Source organism: Triticum dicoccoides, chromosome 2B (assembly GCF_002162155.2).
Source record: "Triticum dicoccoides isolate Atlit2015 ecotype Zavitan chromosome 2B, WEW_v2.0, whole genome shotgun sequence".
In the NCBI taxonomy this organism is placed as follows: Eukaryota; Viridiplantae; Streptophyta; class Magnoliopsida; order Poales; family Poaceae; genus Triticum; species Triticum dicoccoides.
The window spans coordinates 811,571,691-811,589,854 of NC_041383.1; the positions used below are offsets into that span (position 1 = coordinate 811,571,691).

Sequence of the window (18,164 nt, forward strand, 5' to 3'; positions counted from 1 at the left end):
CGTGAAAGAAAAAAAAACAGAAAACGCATTTTTTTTGTTTTCAAGAGGCACGGCCGTGCCTCTCGCGAAAGCACAACCATGCCTCTCGCGGAAATAAAACCGTGACTCTCACGAAAAAAAACAGAAAACGCGTTTTTTTCCGTTTCCGAGGAGGCACGGCCGTGACTCTTGCGAAAGCACAACCGTGCCCCTCGCGGAAGCAAAACCGTGCCTCTCGCGAAAGAAAAATAATACAAAAAACGTGTTTTTTTCCATTTCCAAGAGGCACGGCCGTGACTCTCGCGAAAGAAAGAAAAAACAGAAAACGCATTTTTTCGTTTCCAAGAGGCACGGCTGTGACTCTCACGAAAGCACAACCGTGCCTCTTGCGGAAGCAAAACCGTGCCTGTCGCGAAAGAAAAAAAATAGAAAACACATTTTTTTCGTTTACAAGAGGCACGGCCGTGCCTCTCGCAAAAGCACAACCGTGCCTCTCGCGGAAACAAAACCGTGACTCTCGCGAAAAGAAAAAAAAGGGAAAACACATTTTTTTGCGCAAAATGTTTTTGGTCGAAAAGCTAGGGTAGACCGGTGGAAAACCAAAAGACGGAAAAAACTCGGAAAAAAACTGTTTAAAAAGCCGAAAACGCGTGCGGAAAAATTAAAAAAACGAAATTCGGAGGGAGCAACCAGAGCGCGACACGTGGCGAATCGCTGAAAGCGCCAAGTGGCACTGATTGTTGCGAGGCTTTCGAAGAAGCGCCCGTTAATTAGTTGCTCCCAAAAATTATGGAATGGTTTCCCATGTTGTACGAGACCTCTGGTTCTTTGACGACTCTCAAACAGTTAGATGCTATGTGAATATTATTGAGCTGGGAATCCTCTTCCAGAGTTAGAGGCTTTTCTTCTGTAGAGAACCCAGACCTAACCCTAAACCCTAACACTTAATCCTAACCCTAAACAGCTAAACCCTAGAGCTTCTTCCTTAATCACAACAGCTAAACCCTAGAGCTAGCCCAAGTCCAATAGACGTGATCTACATATATAGGGGGTTCATGGAAAACGTTTTCCTTTTTTTAGAAAAGGAGGATTACCCCCGGCCTGCAACTGGGTGATGCATGCAGCCATTTTATTAATTATTCTCAGAGACCTTACAAAGCATTACATCAGTAAGCCTGAAGCCACCATCTAGGCGACACATGTCGCTACTCCTATCCCCTTGATGCAGGGGTGCCGAATGTTCGAGCTTAATACTAAACAGACATCGCACCAAAACCTAACATCTAATGCCGGATGCCCCATCCCAGCCACATGCCGGGAATAGGTCACACACCGGTCCGGCACACTCACCAAGGCTACCGCCACCGTCATCCACCTAACCATCTTCAGAGAAGGTACTGACGCAAATACCTTGTCAGGTCAGCTGTCGACGCCACCATGGCGCCAGACAGCGCCACCGCCCTGTGCGAGGCCATCACGCCACGTCCAGTGCCGAGACCCCGTTGCTCCATGCCGCCGAGACCCGCCGTCGTCGACGCGAGAGAAGGCACGCCACACCACCTCACTCCTCTTCCATCCGGTGCCGCTCCACAAACAATGCCCCCAAGAGGGAACACAACACCACAGTGCTGCCATCGTCCGATCCGGTGATCTTAGGATTTCTCCCGGAGCGGCACGAGCAGGTTGACCATAGTTGCTTGACTATGCCTTCATCAAGGTAGCGACGTAGACGCCGCCATCGCCCGCCACAACCGGAGTCGGCTCGGTTTTCACCGGCGACTATGTCTCCCCAACTCGCCCCCGGTGCTAATAGTGGGATCCAAAATCCGTCACTACCAGCCTGTCCAGCCGCCTTCGATGGAGAAGGCAGCCACCATCACCATGCCCGGGCCAAGAGACCCGGACATCCTCGTGCCGCGAAGATTACCCATGGGAGATCTCCTCTTGCCATTGTCAAGACGAGGCGCAACCGCAGTGGATCTCGATCTAAACCCCTCGAGCCCATATCAGATCTCATCGCAGCCAAAATCTCATCCGCCAACGGCCACCGAAGATCTCCTGGCCACCGCCAACCCGCTGCGCACTGTCGTTGGAGGGAGAGGGAGATGGACGCCGTCGCCGCCGCCTCACCACAGGGGCTTTGCCCCGCGGTGTCCTCGCGACGGCGGCGGTAGTGGGAGGCGATGGAGGGGGAGGGCTGAGGGCGGTGTGGACGGGGACTCCATGGGGGCGGGGCGGCGCCGCCGCCTCTGGGGAGAGAGGTCGGGAGGAGAGGAGGAGAGGAGGAAAACGTTTTACTGTTTCTCCGAAGAGTTTCCCACAGACAGTCCGATCGATACCCAGCAACTCAGGCACCGGCGCCGGCGACCCTGCAGAACAGGTGAGCCCTCCAAACCCCAAGAGAGGCTCTGGAGAAATCTGGAGCCGTGAGGGTTAGAAAGGAAACCCAAGAGAGGCTCGCTCATGCACCAAGGCGATTTCCGCTCCAGGAAATCAATTGCTAGAAGTATGCGGGTCGTCTTCGGTTTCTTTCTTCCCACGGAACAGATCGTCCAGAAATTTAGAAATAGAAACCCGACAGAAATATTCCATACACGTACTTGGGAATTGCTACATGTGCATGCATGTGTGTCCGTGTAGGAGTAGTGTTGGACACCGAATATGCTAGCTCCTGCTGGTTAGCTGCTATATATATGTACCTATAGCCCCTGTAATCCAATTGTGTTGCGTGCTGTATATCGCCGACAGCTATTAGTAGTAGATCGATTACTAGATCAATTCCGGCTACAAGCAGAGTACTACTAAGTTCACGTCCAGAGAATCGATCAGGGGCAGAACGGTTTGCTTGAGCCTAGCTTTGCACTGCGTTCGTCGGAAAGTACTTGACATCAGGACTGGGCCAACACGCATTTGCTTAAGTTTGCTTGGTTATTAATTGGTTTCTCGGCAGGACACATGGCTATGCTGCTATACAAAGCACCCACAGGCATCGCAATTTTCTCTTTTGATGGGGACTACCTGAATGATCCGGTGGAGGTACTCTTTTTTTGTTGCTGATGTTCCTTAGTCATTGGCACCATTCATCATTGAGAACTTCAAGATCATCTAAGCGATTTCTCCTTCTTTTTTCTACGTACAGGACTTCTGGGAATGCTTGCCACCACTTGTTAGTACCGCTCCCATTCTCGCTCTTACTGTTTTTTGTCATATTTTCTTACGCTTTCTGTTGCCAACTAGAATAGAGTAAGACTAAGAAAGATACAATGGATTGTTTTAGAAAATACTAACATCTAGCTCTAGGCATTAACATTTTGGGAGCACCACTGAGAGAATAGTCCAAATGGACACTTGGGTAGCACTATGCTTTATTGTCGATGCAGGGCTATTAAATTTCCCTGCCCCCTTTCATGATTTAGACACTTGCATCACATTTGAAAAGCCTTTTAATTCCCTTCTGCGTTTATTTCTCAGAATCTGGAGGAATTCATAAAAAATGAGACGGTGCCTTCCCCCCTTGACACCATGACTAAAGCTATTGACGATCACCTAGCCAAGAGGCTAACTGAGCTGTGTGGTTCTGAAAAGAAATTAGTTGTGGGGAATGTTGAATATAAAAGAATAATTGAAATGAACCTGGTTAGTATACTTGGTTATCTTTCTTGTAGCTCCTGTCTGAATGAACAATATTGACCACTATTTTCTTTTTAAGAGAATAACATGTCTGCATGTTCATGTTCCGGATTGTAAGGTGGTCATTTGCAGTCTGAAGAATCCCATGTATACTTTATTGCCTAGAAAACTACCAAATCGGGATGAAGATTTAATATTCTTCTTAAAGCAACATTACATTGGTTGCAAGCCTGAGATGGTGAGGTTACCGCTTGTCCTTCCTTATTTCTCACACGTGATGTTCTCCCTTCTTAATGTCAGTACTTTCTTTTCTTTGCAGCATCTATATTAAGCATGAATAAATCTTCTCTTGTTATGAAATGCTAGATTTCCTCAACTAATTCTGCGCTTATAACCCTCTATTGCCAATGATCGAAGTTTTTATTGAAATATCATACTGCAATTTGACACCGAGAACCCAAATTTGTTCTATTCATCAACACAACATATCCTACAATTCACTACCTCCATGTTTCTTTCATTGATGAAGCAAATGCTCCTTTTTATTCCAGGTTAATGACTATATCATTAAGGAAGCGCATATCTTGCATGAAAACGAATCACTTGAAAAGGAACATTTAAAGTTCTTCCGAATTCTTCTAAAGGATTTTCTGGTTAAATCTTGCATTGACGCTAAGAATTGGAATGCAATCCACTTTGCAACAGCTCTGAAGGTGATCTGTTACCCTAAAGCATCATATGAAGTTTACCGCCCTGATAAGGTGAATCACAATATTTTTAGATGTGTATTGAGTAAGCATATGCTGGAAGTTGTCATTCAGCAATGTACTGAAGTGTTTTTCTTTCAGATTTTTCCATGTGGCGTGCATCAAAAGATGAAGGACCATTCATCTGAATATGATACAATGTTTGCCAAGATTGACGTCTTGTCTGTCTATAATTTTGTTATTAGTCTCAGTTCAGAAAAGTTTTTAATATTGAGTGAATTGGACATCTTGGTTACGAAGGCTAAAGAAGAGTTGAAGATAGCAGGGGCGATCAGGTGCAAAGATCGTTCTCCAGGAAAGCGGAAAACCAATAGGATCGACTTACAAACTCACTCCATAGTTTGAAAAGAAGCTAGTACTAATGATGATGGCAAGCTTTACAACAAACTGGATTTTTCCTGTGAGAAGCAAGAACATGATGTTAAGCAAACTCTCACTACATTTGAAGAAAATCCTCCTATGGAAAAGTCTAACGGATTATGTAAGGAAGAAATCCGCAACAAAAGGAGGAATCAAGGGCAACACTGGCTAGGTGAGAATTCGGATTTTTTGCCTGTTGTGCACTTTCACTTTTTCAGTAAAAGATAGTGATGATGAAACACACACTCTAGTGTACATACTTCATATTGTTGATTTTTTATAGCATTCTGTACGAATTGATAAGTTTGGTTATGAATAACAAGAGTAAAACGTTAAGCGGTAGAGCAGGTCAATCTAAGTGTCCATTCTAGGTTTGGCTACATCCAAGTGTCCTTTCTAGTTTGGGTAGATTGATTTGAATGTATGAACCATGTCATACAATGATCCAAGTTTTTTTCTTTTGAAGTGACATTCTATCTTAAAATGCCTCAAAAGTTTATATACATTGGCAGTTCTATTCTTTGTTTCTATACCCGTAATCACACATCTGTTTCAGTAAAAATTTCATGGGCATGATATTTTTTTATCTACAAACAACTTTAAGCTACAAAAATATTAGGGCAGTTTTGGTTGGATGCCACAACATGTAATGTCTAACCTTGCCACCTTTGACTAACCCATAGACAGCCCGAACTACGCCGATGTCCCTCCTCAAATCAAGCGTAGGCTTTTGCGCAGGGAGAGAATCCTCCAGAGAAGCAAAGGAAAAAGGACGAGATGTCAAATCATGCCGACTTGGGCCCAACGCATAACTGGCCCATAGCCCAACCAAAGCAGGGGCCTGCTGTTGATTGATTATGCAAACAACATGTTGACATGAAAACATCATACTACAAAGAAGGTTCAACATGTAAAAGGAAACTCAAACACATGAAGGCTCATACCACGTTCTCGGGGCACCACATGTGACTTGTAAATCCGCTGAATTGCATTGGAATTCCAGTATGAATAGTTTACGAATAAAGGGCAGGTGATTACCCAGAAATAATGCAGCTTGTGTCAAACTTAGCCTATGAAATATTGTAAGCATCAGATGAGTCCGATTTTAGCGTGTAAGTTTGGACTGGCTATTGTTTACTACACAAAACCAATTTACGACTACTTATTTGGAAAAGAATAACGTTGTCCAAGTCTAAGACATACAATTAAGGTGATAATATGTTTTTTTTCAAAAAAGGAGGATTGCCCCGGCCTCTACATCAACTGATGCATAAAACCCTATTATTAAGCAAATTAGTCTCCACAAAGTAAGCTGCCACAACTGGCAAAAAAAGAACCAAGATAACTATCCTATGTTGGACCATCATCCAAACCAGTTGTAGGTATCTCGTGCTACCGTCTCCCAATGGTTTGATCCATAATACATGCTCCCCATTTTCGCATGGCTGAGTAATGACCATGTACGGATCCATTCAGTCGCCCGGAAGATGACCTGCAAACATATGATGTTTTGTCTGTTAAAAATAAAATTATTCTGACAAATTCAAATAGCCCAAAATAATGCACACAGACTCGAATATGCACTGCTGCCTTAGGCTCTACCCCGTTTAGCCATGTCCCAAAGAAAGTTTCAATGCTATTAGGAGGACTGGCATTAAAGTATACATGTATTGTACGCCGCAATAATTTGGCTAGCAGATCTTTGAGGAAAGGATGTTGTATTGTTTCATCCCAACCGCAGAAGCAACACCGTTTACTACCTCCCAGCGACGCTTTGCCAGGTTGTCCTTAGTCAAGATCACTTGCTTGTGTACAGACCACATGAAGACCTTATTAAAGGTACCTTGATTTTCTAAATATGAAGAGACTTTGGGATTGGCCGAGTGTTTATCAAATCTACATACATCTATTTAACTAAGAATACTCCTGGCACCGACTGGCGTCGCCTGGTATGATCCCTGCTATGAGTGCAGACGCTCGTACCAGAGATTGTCTTGCGCTCTCGATGTACAGGTGCAATTTTGCCCAATACGAAAGTTGCTCCATTTTGATTATACTGATGGGATTTTGATTGGTTTCCTTCAAAAAGTCTACTTTTGCACAAAAAAGAAATAACAAGTTTTCTTCTTTCTCAATGTGTACGGTCTGTTCGATATCAGGTACGGGTGAATAATGTGTTAACTAATTATTTTGTTCTGTCCAGGGGACTCAGACAGGGCGATCCTTTATCGCCATACTTGTTTTTGCTCTGTGCCGAGGGATTGTCAAGCTTGATCATGTATGAGGAGGAGGCTGGTAATATTTTGGGAGTAAAGGTGTGCCAAGATGCCCCCTCGGTTTCCCACCTATTATTTGCGGATGACTCGTTAATTCTTATGCAAGCGAATGCTTCAAATGCAACTAGTCTTCGGCGGGCACTGGATGACTATTGTGCAGCTTCTGGACAATTGGTGAGCGAGGCCAAATCAAGTATCTTTTTTAGCCCATGTACTCCTGTTGATACTAGGGTGGAGGTATGCACGTCACTAAACATCATGGCGGAAGCAATCATGGACAAATATTTGGGGCTGCCTCCTATTGTGGGAGTGGACAGAACGGATTGTTTTCAACACCTCATTGATAGAGTGTTGAACAGAATCAGAGGGTGGAAGGAGAAGCTTTTATCCTATGGAGGTAGGGAAGTGTTACTTAAGGCTGTCATACATGCAATTCCTTTCCTATGCTATGTCAGTGTTTAAATTGCCTAAGCAGGTCTGTAATAGTATTACCACATCTATGTCTAAATACTGGTGGGGAGATGATCACCTGAAAAAACATATGCACTGGTTTGCTTGGTGGAAAATGTGTGTGCCAAAAGATAAGTGTGGAATGGGATTCAGAGATTTGCATTGTTTTAGTTTAGCTCTTTTAGCGAAGCAGTGTTGGAGGCTTTTGTGTGAACCAGAATCTTTATGTGCTAAAGTGTTGAGAGCCAAATATTTTCCTGATGGAGACCTTCTTAATTGCAGCCTTAAGAAAGGTAGCTCGTATACTTGGCAGAGTTTGTAGAGTGGTATTCAGTCTTTTAAGAGAGGGCATATTTGGAGAGTCAGTGATGGATCCCAAATCAATATTTGGGAAGACCCATGGATACCTCGTAGCCCCTCTCGAAAGGTAATGACACCAAAAGGTAATATTGTGATTACAAAAGTTTCTGAGCTTATTGATACAGAGAATAGGGTGTGGGATGAACAGTTGATAATGGAGTTGTTTTGGCCTATCGATGCGCATCGCATTTTAAACATCCCACTAGCTTTGTGAATGATGAGTGATTTTGTTTCATGGCACTGTAATAGAAGTGGTTATTTCACAGTCAGATCAGCTACCATGAAGAGTGGGACCATCAGCACGGACGAAAGTTGAGAATGACTAACTCTATACAAGCCTCAAGTACTAGTCCAGTCTGGAGTACCATTTGGAAACTGTGTGTGCCATCAAAAATTAAAATACACATATGGAGAACTTTGCTTGGAGCTATCCCCTGCTATGGAGTTCTTGCCAATGGGCATCTGATTACAAGTGCGCAATGTCCTATTTGCAGTTCAGATTGTGAGAGTATTAGGCGTGCCATGTTCTTATGTCCTAGAGTACAGGAAATATGGAGAATCTTGGGGCTGCATGATTTAGTACAGGAGGGTTGTACGCTTGAGAGAGAGGGTGGATCGGTTCTTGCTTACTTGCTCCAATCAAAGAATTCTACCAACGCACTTGTGGCCGATGTGCACCGCAATGATCTCGTGGCCACTGTAGTTTGGTATGTTTGGTGGGAACGGCGTCAGTACACCCATGGCGAACGTATCTTCGAACCGAGCAGGTCAGCACAAGCAATTATAACTCTTGCTAAGAATTTTTCTAGGGCCAAGTCAAAGAAGGTAAAACTTAAAAGGCACGGCTGGTGCTGTTCGCCAGAGGGAATTCTTAAACTCAATGTCGATGCCACTTTTAATCATGACAGTGGAACAGGAGGAACGGGTGCCATTTTACGAGATAATTTTGGCGTCTTTGTGGCAGCGTCATGCAGTGATATTTCATTTGTAGAAGATGCGACAACGGCAGAAGCTAGAGGTTTACGAGACGGGCTCCTACTCGCAAATGAAGTTGGGTGTAACAGAATTTGCGTCGAGGCTGACTGCTTGGAGGTCGTCGAAATCATGCAAGGTGGTGGAAATTCACTTGGACCGGCTGCAACAATTTATGAGGAGTGTTCTTTTCCGGCTCGCAATTTTATTTTGATAGTTTTTTCTCACTGTCCTAGGGAAGCTAATGAGGTGGCTGATTTGTTGGCTAGGAACTCGGAGGTTTCTCGAACCATTGTTTGGAAATCGGAGCCCCCGGGTTTTCTACTGGATGTATGAACAAACGATGTATCGCTGTTTTCGCATGAAATATAAACCGCCATGATGGCTTTCCCTCAGAAAAAAAGGTTAACGATAGAAATATGTGAGATATATCGAAAATAGTTTGAAAACCATATCAAAATCCTATACTATATACTAAAAGAGGCAAAATATCGAGTCATTGCATGGTGGAGACGAAGAAGAACATCAAGCTAGCAGAGAAGAGGGTTGATCTCACGTCCAACTCGGACGATGCCAAGATGCTGACGTTGAAGGCGGGAGACTTGAGTCCCGATTGTGCAAGCCTACCGTGCAAGGATGTTCAGGCGCTTGGCGGCCAAGTTGGAGGAGCCGGCCGTTGAGGAGTAGCCAATTGTACAGTGAAGAATTTGCCACAGATACCGGTTTCCTTGCAAAAATTGACGGTTTTTGCACGGACAACCGGACTGATAACTTTTGGGATTGCTTGGATGTGAAAACTTGTTGAAGATCCGAGTTGTGATGCATATGCTTGCAACACTTATTATATATAAAAAATGCTATTGATTCAACATATATATGTCAAATAGAGGAGGCTGGACATGAGGCAAACATTTGGTGCACATGGTTCGATGTCTGATTCTTGTATCCGTGTTCATAAACGTGTCCGGGCATGTCCATGAACGTGTAGTATATCTGATTTAGAATACGCCATCGGAGATGCCCTCCCAAATTACAACACGAGCACGTGCACATGACCTAGCAGAGCACTGACCCACACGTTGATGGAGCTCAACGCCAAGATAAGGGTGTGGCCAATCCTGGAATAGCCACGCCTAGTCATTCAAACCTTGATCTAGGTCGATAGATCTAGATCGGAGGTCGATGATAATTTTGACAATGGGTGGATGTTATTGACTTAAAATGAAGCATCAAGAGGATACAAACATGGTGAGCATACATTCGCTCTCTGTACAGATAGGATACACACAGTCAACACCAACACAATCATACAAGAAATATGTCGACAAATAGCAAAGTCATATAAGACCAAAGCTATGTGTAGGCAAGGAAAACAAAACTTGACGATTAAGTCTACGATCAGCAAATTATAACAAAGACTATATCCGCACCAACCATCTCATGACACCATATGGATGAGAATGTCTTCAACAACAATGCCTTCAGAAAGGGAGCGGCGATCAAGCGCCGCAGTCACCGGATCCAACCATCCAAGACCAGAATTTAGGTTTTCACCCAGAAAAATCAGTCCAAGCATATCCGTGAAATGCCTTCAATAAGGTAACGACATAAAAATATCGCATTGCTAGGTATAACCAACCCAGCTCAGACATAGGCTTTCACATCAGAGCTGGAGACTAGGCGAACGAATTCGGTGACTATGATTTGTACACCTTAGGTTACATAATACAAAGAGTTAAACGGGAAAAAGAACAACAAAACCAAATATAGAGAGCAGACTACTCACTCCGTCCGAAAATAATTGAAGTTCTAGGATTCTCCTAAGTCATTCTTCATCAAGTTTGATCAAATATATCTGAAAATACATAAACACTGTAAAATAAATTTTATTCCAGTAGTTTAATTATGAAATGTATTTTCATATTATAAACATATTTCATACCGTTGATCTTTTCACATATGTCTATTCACTTAGTCAAACTTTATTATGTTTTTTTCGCGAATACGCATAGCTTGCGTATTTTTCATTGATAAAAGAAAAGTTACAACATGGGATTGCAAGCGCTCAGGAAGCCATGTACGCAAAGAGGCATAGAAGCAAGCGTTTGAAGCATGAAGCTAGGGGTTGCTCATCTCCAAATGAAATTAAGCTAACTCTCTGGGGTGATGTTTTGGATCCCGGTGGTGCCGGCCTTGGCCCAAAGGCGCCTCGTCCTTTATGATGATGGAGAGACGAAAAATCGAAGGTCGATCGCCATCGAAGATACAGCCGTTTCGATGCTTCAAGAGCCACCAAGCGGTGAGAATGATTAGGGAAGCCAGGCCCTTGCGAGTAGGGGTGGGTGCCTAGGCGCAGGCGGTTGCCCACCACATCTGGAAGGGCGTGTCACTATGTGGTAGGTCGACTGCTGATCTAGCCCATCCGAGGATGTCATGCAGACCTGCTAGGAGAAAGACCAGCCTGCCGGAAGATGCTACATAGTTTCGTCTTCTTGGTCGCAGAAGGCACATCCGGACTGGTAGGGAAGACCTTGACGGGCAAGACAATTGGCTGTCCAATAGCGGTCCTGCATCGTAAGCCAAATGAAGAACTTGATGCGGAACGGTGTCCACGGTTTCCAAACTTTATTATGTTTGACTAAGGAAAATCCTACAACTTCAATTATTTTGGAACAAGGGGAGTACATTCGCTTCGACCGAAATCCGGTTCACTCAATGCCGTAAAACTTCTTGTGTAATTCGTACTGGACCTTCCCATCGGGAAGAATCTCGCTTACACTCTCCCTTTCCCTGCACCTCTTCTCCCATCGCTTGAGCTTTGGGCATTCCACCTCGAGGTTAATCCCTCCATGTTGCTCGTACCCGTAAAACATGCTTGAGAATGGGATGAAGACCACGTCCAAGAATCCAAAATTGTCGCCAGAAAAGAAGCACTTGTCCCCGAGCACCTCCTCTAGACGTTTAAGATGCTCGACCAACTCTTCCTTGGCCGCCTCTTTCTGCTCACCCTTGCTCGTGAAAAACCTCGTCTGGCTGCTGAACACCTAATTTCATCCAGGCCATCACAGATAAATGAACACGTCGGCAACGAAATGGAATTTACTCCAGCTGAAAATTGAAGTGACAGCAGTTTGCATATATACCTTGTGGTCAATGAAGTCAGCCCAGAACCTGGCGTCGGCCCTGTCGGCCGGGTCGCCGGGGAGCAAACGGGCTTCCTGGCCCCATACCTCGTCGATGTACTCGATGATGTTGACGGAGCCGCAGACCGGACGGCCATGGTGGATGAGGATGGGGATTGAGCGGTGCACGGGGTTCATGCGCCGCACCAGTTCGCTCCTCTCGCGGACGCGGAGGTCCTCCTCGATGTACTCGAACGGCACGCCTAGCTCGCGCAGCGCGATCCGCACACGCATGCCGAACTCGTTGCACCAGAAGTCGACGCAGGTCACCTCGCTGTCCATGGCTTTCTCCATGCCCTGTCCTGTCTTCAAGGTGGGAAGAAATGGAGCCTTGGATTGGATCGAACTCTGGTCTAGGCAGCATGCAGACAACTGGGATTTATAGGCGAACCAGCTCCACTCGATAGATGGCATCATGGCTCAGCGAAGGGTACCCAGTCTAAAGGTTAATATTCTTTGGCACGCATCGGTCAGAGCTGTGCCGTGCAACCATTCTGTGTTTGTTCACTTGGAAGTTGTTTATGCAAGAAGGCAGCACATCTGAGATTTACAGGAGATCCTGCCCCCTTCCGTTGCATGCATCATGGCTGACACCCACACTAATAAGTAAACACTTGATTAGACCGGTGTTGTTGTATATGCCCGACAGTGGAAAGTCGGTCCCTGTAAGGTGATAGATATCTGTTTTAACTTAACCTGTGAAAGAGACGAGGGAACCTTCCAAGTTCCAAGTAGCAAACGCATGCGGCTGGAAAAACCGAAAAGATAGATGTTGGGAGGTCCAACAGCCCACTCCCCGGCTTCTTTGACTGGTGCAATTCGATTGGAACGATTAGTTAATTAGCTGATTTGGACAATGACAACTTGTTTAAAGTTCTCATTTCTATCTTGTACCCCCTTCGTATAAATTTTTTGCGCGTATAATTTTATGGATTTCATTACAGCGTGACATAGTAACGCGCAACCCGACATCTTTATTTCAACCGATGTGCTGGTGATAGTCATGGATGTGTGATAGTCATGGATGTGTGGCCGCTCGGCAAATAGAAGGATACACATGGTGTCGTGCTGAAAGAATACATGGGGAAATGTTCGTGCCATACAACGTCGGTAATTTTATTATAGTCGAACTTTGCAAAGTTCAACCATGCAAGTTTGTAGCTATAACATCAAAATTAAATGTACTGAATAAATACAATATAAAATGATTCACCATGTATGTAATGATGATATTATTTGGTACTACTAATGTAGATCTTTGTCTCTACAAATTTTCTCAAATTTATGAAGCTTCATTTCTTTTATAAATAAATCTATAAGAACTATATTTTGTAAAGCACAGAGTATAGGTTAGGGACCTCATGAATCTGTTTTAAAATTTCAAACAATTTCAATAAATCTGGACTTTACATTGCTTTTATAATTTTTCCTCTCTCATTTCTTATTTGTGTGTGAACATACACAGTATTGAAAATAAGTAGTTAAAATTTTGAGTTTCATATTCAAACGCATTAACATATGGATAAGGCAGAATTTAAAGGAAAATTGTCGATATGCAACATTTAGACAGTTAAACTAATAGACATATACATGGCATTTAGATAGTAAAACTAAACTACACACAAAACGTCTCCGGCTTTGACAGAGGCGACATAGCGTATCCTGTGATGCTGCTTTTGCTTCTACGTGAGCACCAGCCTTGATGCGAGCAACGTACCGGTGGGTCATGGTGACGTGGGCCAACCCCATGGCAATATATGCTTTGTGTCTGTTGGCGTACGAGCGGGCACCATTGGTGTGGCATATGCCATGGTGCAAGCCTCCTCCTTGTCGGGCAGCTTAGCTCCTCATCATGGTGTAACATGGAGCTTGGCCTCTAGGGTCTTGAGCATCCCCATCAAGTCTTTCTTGGCCTGGATTGATTTAGTTTACTCCTAATTAACAGCGGTCAGCAATGACAAGCGATGGGTTGAGTTGACTTGATGGGGTTTTGATACCCTTTTTTGCAAGAGGGTTTTAGTATTACAATATATGAACTTGGAAGTCAATAACACTTCATCGAGATGTGTATTTTTTTGGTTCAACTACACTAACTCTACTAGCAAAAGAAATTAAACCTTGCAAGTATAATTTACAGTATTCTTGTACGTAAATAACTCAGCCATGGCAGTACCCTTCTGTGCTTGTTCCCTAGCTTTGGGAGTTGCTCATGCAAGAAGGCAACATATATGAGATTTACAGGAGATCCAGTGCCTATCCATTGCATCATCGCTGACACTAATTAGACCGGCATTGTTGTGTATGTATGTGTATGTTCAACAGGTGGAATGTTGGCCTTTCCTAAAAGATATACATTTAGTTAGTCTAAACAAAGCAAAAGGTTACCTAGTCAGAGAGATGAGGGGAACCATCCAAGTAGCAAAGGCATGTGACGTTAAATAAACTAGATGATGATCCGCAAGTTGTTGCGGAATGTTTTACAATATTTCAGTGATGTTTTGGTTATATGGAACATTAATATATTTGAAATAATAGGTTTTGAACAAGTATAATAATTAAATGTAAGTAGCATGATATAATGGAATTTCGATGCATGCATGCTTGCATGTGGAGGTGGCTTTTTATTATACAGCTTTGCGTGTTGAGGTTGGCCTTTTCCCATGCATGCTGGTGAGATGACATGCTTGCATGTTAGGAGACATGTTAGTGGGGGCTAGCTATTTAGATATAGAAGATACATCCAATATGTTGGGGTCGAAGAACCGTAAAGGTATGGGAGGTCCCAACAGCCCACCCCCTGGCTTTTTTAGTGTTGTAATCCAATTGGACTGATTAATTAATAATTTATTAGTTGATTTTGACAATGACAACTTGCTTAAATATAGCACATTTGTTTTTTCAAAAGTCATGTTTCATAAAGTTTGACACGGTTTATACAGAAAATATCAATAATAATAATGTAAAAAATATAATTTAAATTAAGATATGTTTCACAATGTATCTAATGGTTATGTTTATTTGGTATTGTAGATGTAATTTTTTTTCTCTATAAACTTGTCAAACTTCACAAAGCTTGAATTTTGATGAAAAATCTATATAGCTTGAGAACTTCTGGACTGCCCGGTATATGAATCTCACTTTTGTTATTTGTCAGGCACTCATTCTCTGATTTAATTTTCTTTTGTCATGTCTTTGTTTCACTTAGAAGTTTAATTGTTTGTATGAGAGATATCAATTTATTTGTCTAAATGAACAAAAAGTTAACTTAACATATAAGAGAGACGATGGGAACCTTCCAAATGGATATCACATGTGTCGTTAAATATGTCCAATATATCGGGGTCGAAGAACCGTAAAGATACGGGAAGTCCCAACTTACGGGTTGTCCACTCATTGGCATGTCTGAGTGTTGTAATCCAAAGGGATTGACTAATTAAAAATTAATAAGCTGATCTTGACAATGACAATTTGCTTATAATTTTAATTTCTACCTCATACCCCTTTCGTTCAATATAGTGTGTATATTTTCATAAAGTTTGGTCAAGTTGAGTGACAAATGGAACATACACGTGAGAGATAAATGCCACAGCCGGCATATAACCAGATTACATGCATGCCTACATAGATAACCTATTATTTTGTTCAGTTGGTACCATACTCCTCCTGGACGATCTCATACACCTTCTCAGGATCAGTAAGTGCCTTGGTCACGCTCTCGCGCCCCCTGCAGCGTGCGGCCCAGGCCACAATCTTAGGGCAGTGTTCCTCGACGCTGAAGTCACCGTACTTCTCGTAGGTGTAAAACCAGGGGGTCAAAGTCACGAACGCGATGTCCACAAAACCAAACATCTCGTCGCCGAAGTAGTCCTTATCACCGAGCTCGGACTCCAGGGTCTTGAGCGCCCCAATCATGTCTTTCTTGGCCTGCTCCTGGGCCTCCCCCTTCATCGTCAACAGGCGCGTCTGAAAGTCAACGATCTACAATTTCACATTTGGAATGTTAGTCTTGCATCCTTTCAACGGGAAAATAGGTCATGCACCCTTGTGTTAAGCTAAGTTATGTGCTGGATTCATGGCAAGCTACATATGGTTTAGAAACCAACTGAACTAGTACTAGAATGATTGTTACTAGGTGTATAGAGAAATTTAACCTAACTTTGAGGTAGATAAATGAAGCGGCATGGCTTTGTTCCATTCTCTGCTGTCTTAATAAAGCGAGGTTCCATTGTCTATACCTTGTTGTCGATGTAGTCAGCCCGGAACCGCGCCTGTGCGCGGGCGTAGGGGTCCCGGGGGAGGAGCGGCGCCACCTCTGGCCACGCCTCGTCGATGTAGGTGAGGATGATGAGAGATTCGCAGACAGGCCTGCCGCCATGGAGCAGGACGGGGATCTTCTTGTGGACGGGGTTGGATCTCAGCAGCAGCTCACTCTTCTGTTCAAGGTTCTGCTCACTGTACTCGTAGGCGACGCCCTTCTCTGTTAGCGCGATCCGGCACCGCTGCCCGAATGGGCTCGCCCAGAAGTCCAGCAGCACCACATCGGCCATTGTTGGTAGGAGGAAAGTGTGTGGGTGGCAGCTCGGTTGGTTGGTGATGCTGATTTTGATGTGTTGGGTTTGAGGTTTCAGAGGGTTTTTATAGACATTGATGGCAAAGAGGGTTTTAGTTTACTCCTAATAATAGACTATGGTCAGCAGTGACGAACGATGGGTTAGGCTGAATCGAAGGGGTTTTAGTACTACATACAGAGTATGAACTTGGAAGCACATGGTACTTCATCGAGCTGTGTATTTTCTTGGTACAAGTACACTTCATGTAGCTGTGTATTTTCTTGGTTCAAGTACACTATCTCTACTCGTAGAAGAAAGTATTTTAATAGTGAATATCTCAGCCATGGCTGGACCGTTGTGTGCTTGTTCCCTAGCTTGCGAGTTGTTCATGCAAGAAAGCAGCACATATTAGATTTACAGGAGATCCAGCTCCTTTCCATTGCATCATGGCTGACACTAATTAGACACTTAATTAGACCGGCAGTGTTGTGTCTGTATGTGTATGCCCGACAGGTGGAAGGTTCGCCTCTATAACGTGACCATTTAGTTAGTCTAAACGAACAAAAAGTTAACATATGCGAGAGATGAGGGGAACCTTCGAAGTAGCAAACGCAGAAATACGTCCAATATGTCCGGGTCGAAGAACCATAAAGGTACAGGAGGTCCCAACAGCCCACTCCCTGGCTACTTTGAGTGTTGCAATCCAACTAGATTTCTTAATTAAGAACTAATTAGCTGATTTCCACAATGACAAATTGCTTAAAATTCTCATTCCTATCTGGTACTCCCTTCGAAGCAAATATTGCGTGTATATTTCTATTCGATAGTCACATTTCATAAAGTTTAACCACGTTTTGATACTTCTCTGTTAACTTGGCTAAACTTTAAAAATTCTTTAAACATTATAATTTAAAAAAAAGAGAGTATAGCCCAAGAACTTCAGGACTACCTATGTATGGATGTGTATGAACTTACAAGTACATGACACCTCACCGAGGTGTGTATTTTATTGGTTCAAGTATGCTAATGAAATATAACATCTTGCCAACTATTACATGTTTGCACCTACAATAGTAATTTCTTGGCTGGGATGGCCTGACTTAACATCAGGTGACGTGGGGCCAGTAGCATGTCAGGCCGAAAGTCAGGTGACTTAGGGCCACTGATATGCCGGGCCAAAAGCTCGCCTGACATATCAGTGGCCCTAAGTCACCTTACATGAAGTCAGCGAATATGTGCCGGTAATTTTTGTGTTTATTATTTCTGGCAGAGTAGTAGTTGGTTAGTTGCTATAGCTGCCAAAGGTATGTGTTATCGGACATGGAAATAACACATAGTGTGCCCTCGGAAGTTGTTCAAGAAGACAATAAATATGAGATTAACAATAGATCCAGCTCCCTTTCAATTGCATCATAGCTGATGGCCACACGAGTGAGACACATAGATCGACACTAATTATTTGGTATATATGTATGTGTATGCGCAACACATGGAAAGTTTTTTCTTTGAAATAAAAGGTTAACTTCATGCTTGAGAGAGATCAGGGAGCCTTCCAAGTACCAAACGCATGTGACGAACCGTAAATATGCAGAAGGTCCCAACTACCCAGTCCCTGGCTTGTTTGAGTATTTCAAGTGG

General features: G+C 43.5%; 2 protein-coding genes across 2 annotated transcripts; both read right to left on the reverse strand.

Annotated features, from left to right (window-relative positions):
- Positions 1 to 11,380: 11,380 nt before the first annotated feature.
- Positions 11,381 to 12,408, reverse strand: LOC119366514 (glutathione S-transferase 3-like). Its single transcript, XM_037632260.1, has 2 exons — positions 11,938 to 12,408; positions 11,381 to 11,838 (listed from the first exon to the last, which is right to left on the reverse strand). Exons 1-2 carry the CDS (start codon positions 12,391 to 12,393, stop codon positions 11,503 to 11,505), a joined length of 792 nt encoding a protein of 263 aa, XP_037488157.1. The 5' UTR covers positions 12,394 to 12,408; the 3' UTR covers positions 11,381 to 11,502.
- Positions 12,409 to 15,451: 3,043 nt separating this feature from the next.
- On the reverse strand, positions 15,452 to 16,571 carry LOC119366515 (probable glutathione S-transferase). Its single transcript, XM_037632261.1, has 2 exons — positions 16,212 to 16,571; positions 15,452 to 15,954 (listed from the first exon to the last, which is right to left on the reverse strand). Exons 1-2 carry the CDS (start codon positions 16,521 to 16,523, stop codon positions 15,619 to 15,621), a joined length of 648 nt encoding a protein of 215 aa, XP_037488158.1. The 5' UTR covers positions 16,524 to 16,571; the 3' UTR covers positions 15,452 to 15,618.
- Positions 16,572 to 18,164: the final 1,593 nt, after the last annotated feature.

Coding starts and splice junctions, on each gene's coding strand:
- LOC119366515 (XM_037632261.1), bottom strand. CDS start 16,523: ATGGCCGATGTGGTGCTGCTGGACTTCTGGGCGAGCCCATTCGGGCAG. Junction 15,955..16,211: donor CTGACTACATCGACAACAAG/GTATAGACAATG, acceptor GTGAAATTGTAG/ATCGTTGACTTTCAGACGCG.
- LOC119366514 (XM_037632260.1), bottom strand. CDS start 12,393: ATGATGCCATCTATCGAGTGGAGCTGGTTCGCCTATAAATCCCAGTTG. Junction 11,839..11,937: donor CTGACTTCATTGACCACAAG/GTATATATGCAA, acceptor GGATGAAATTAG/GTGTTCAGCAGCCAGACGAG.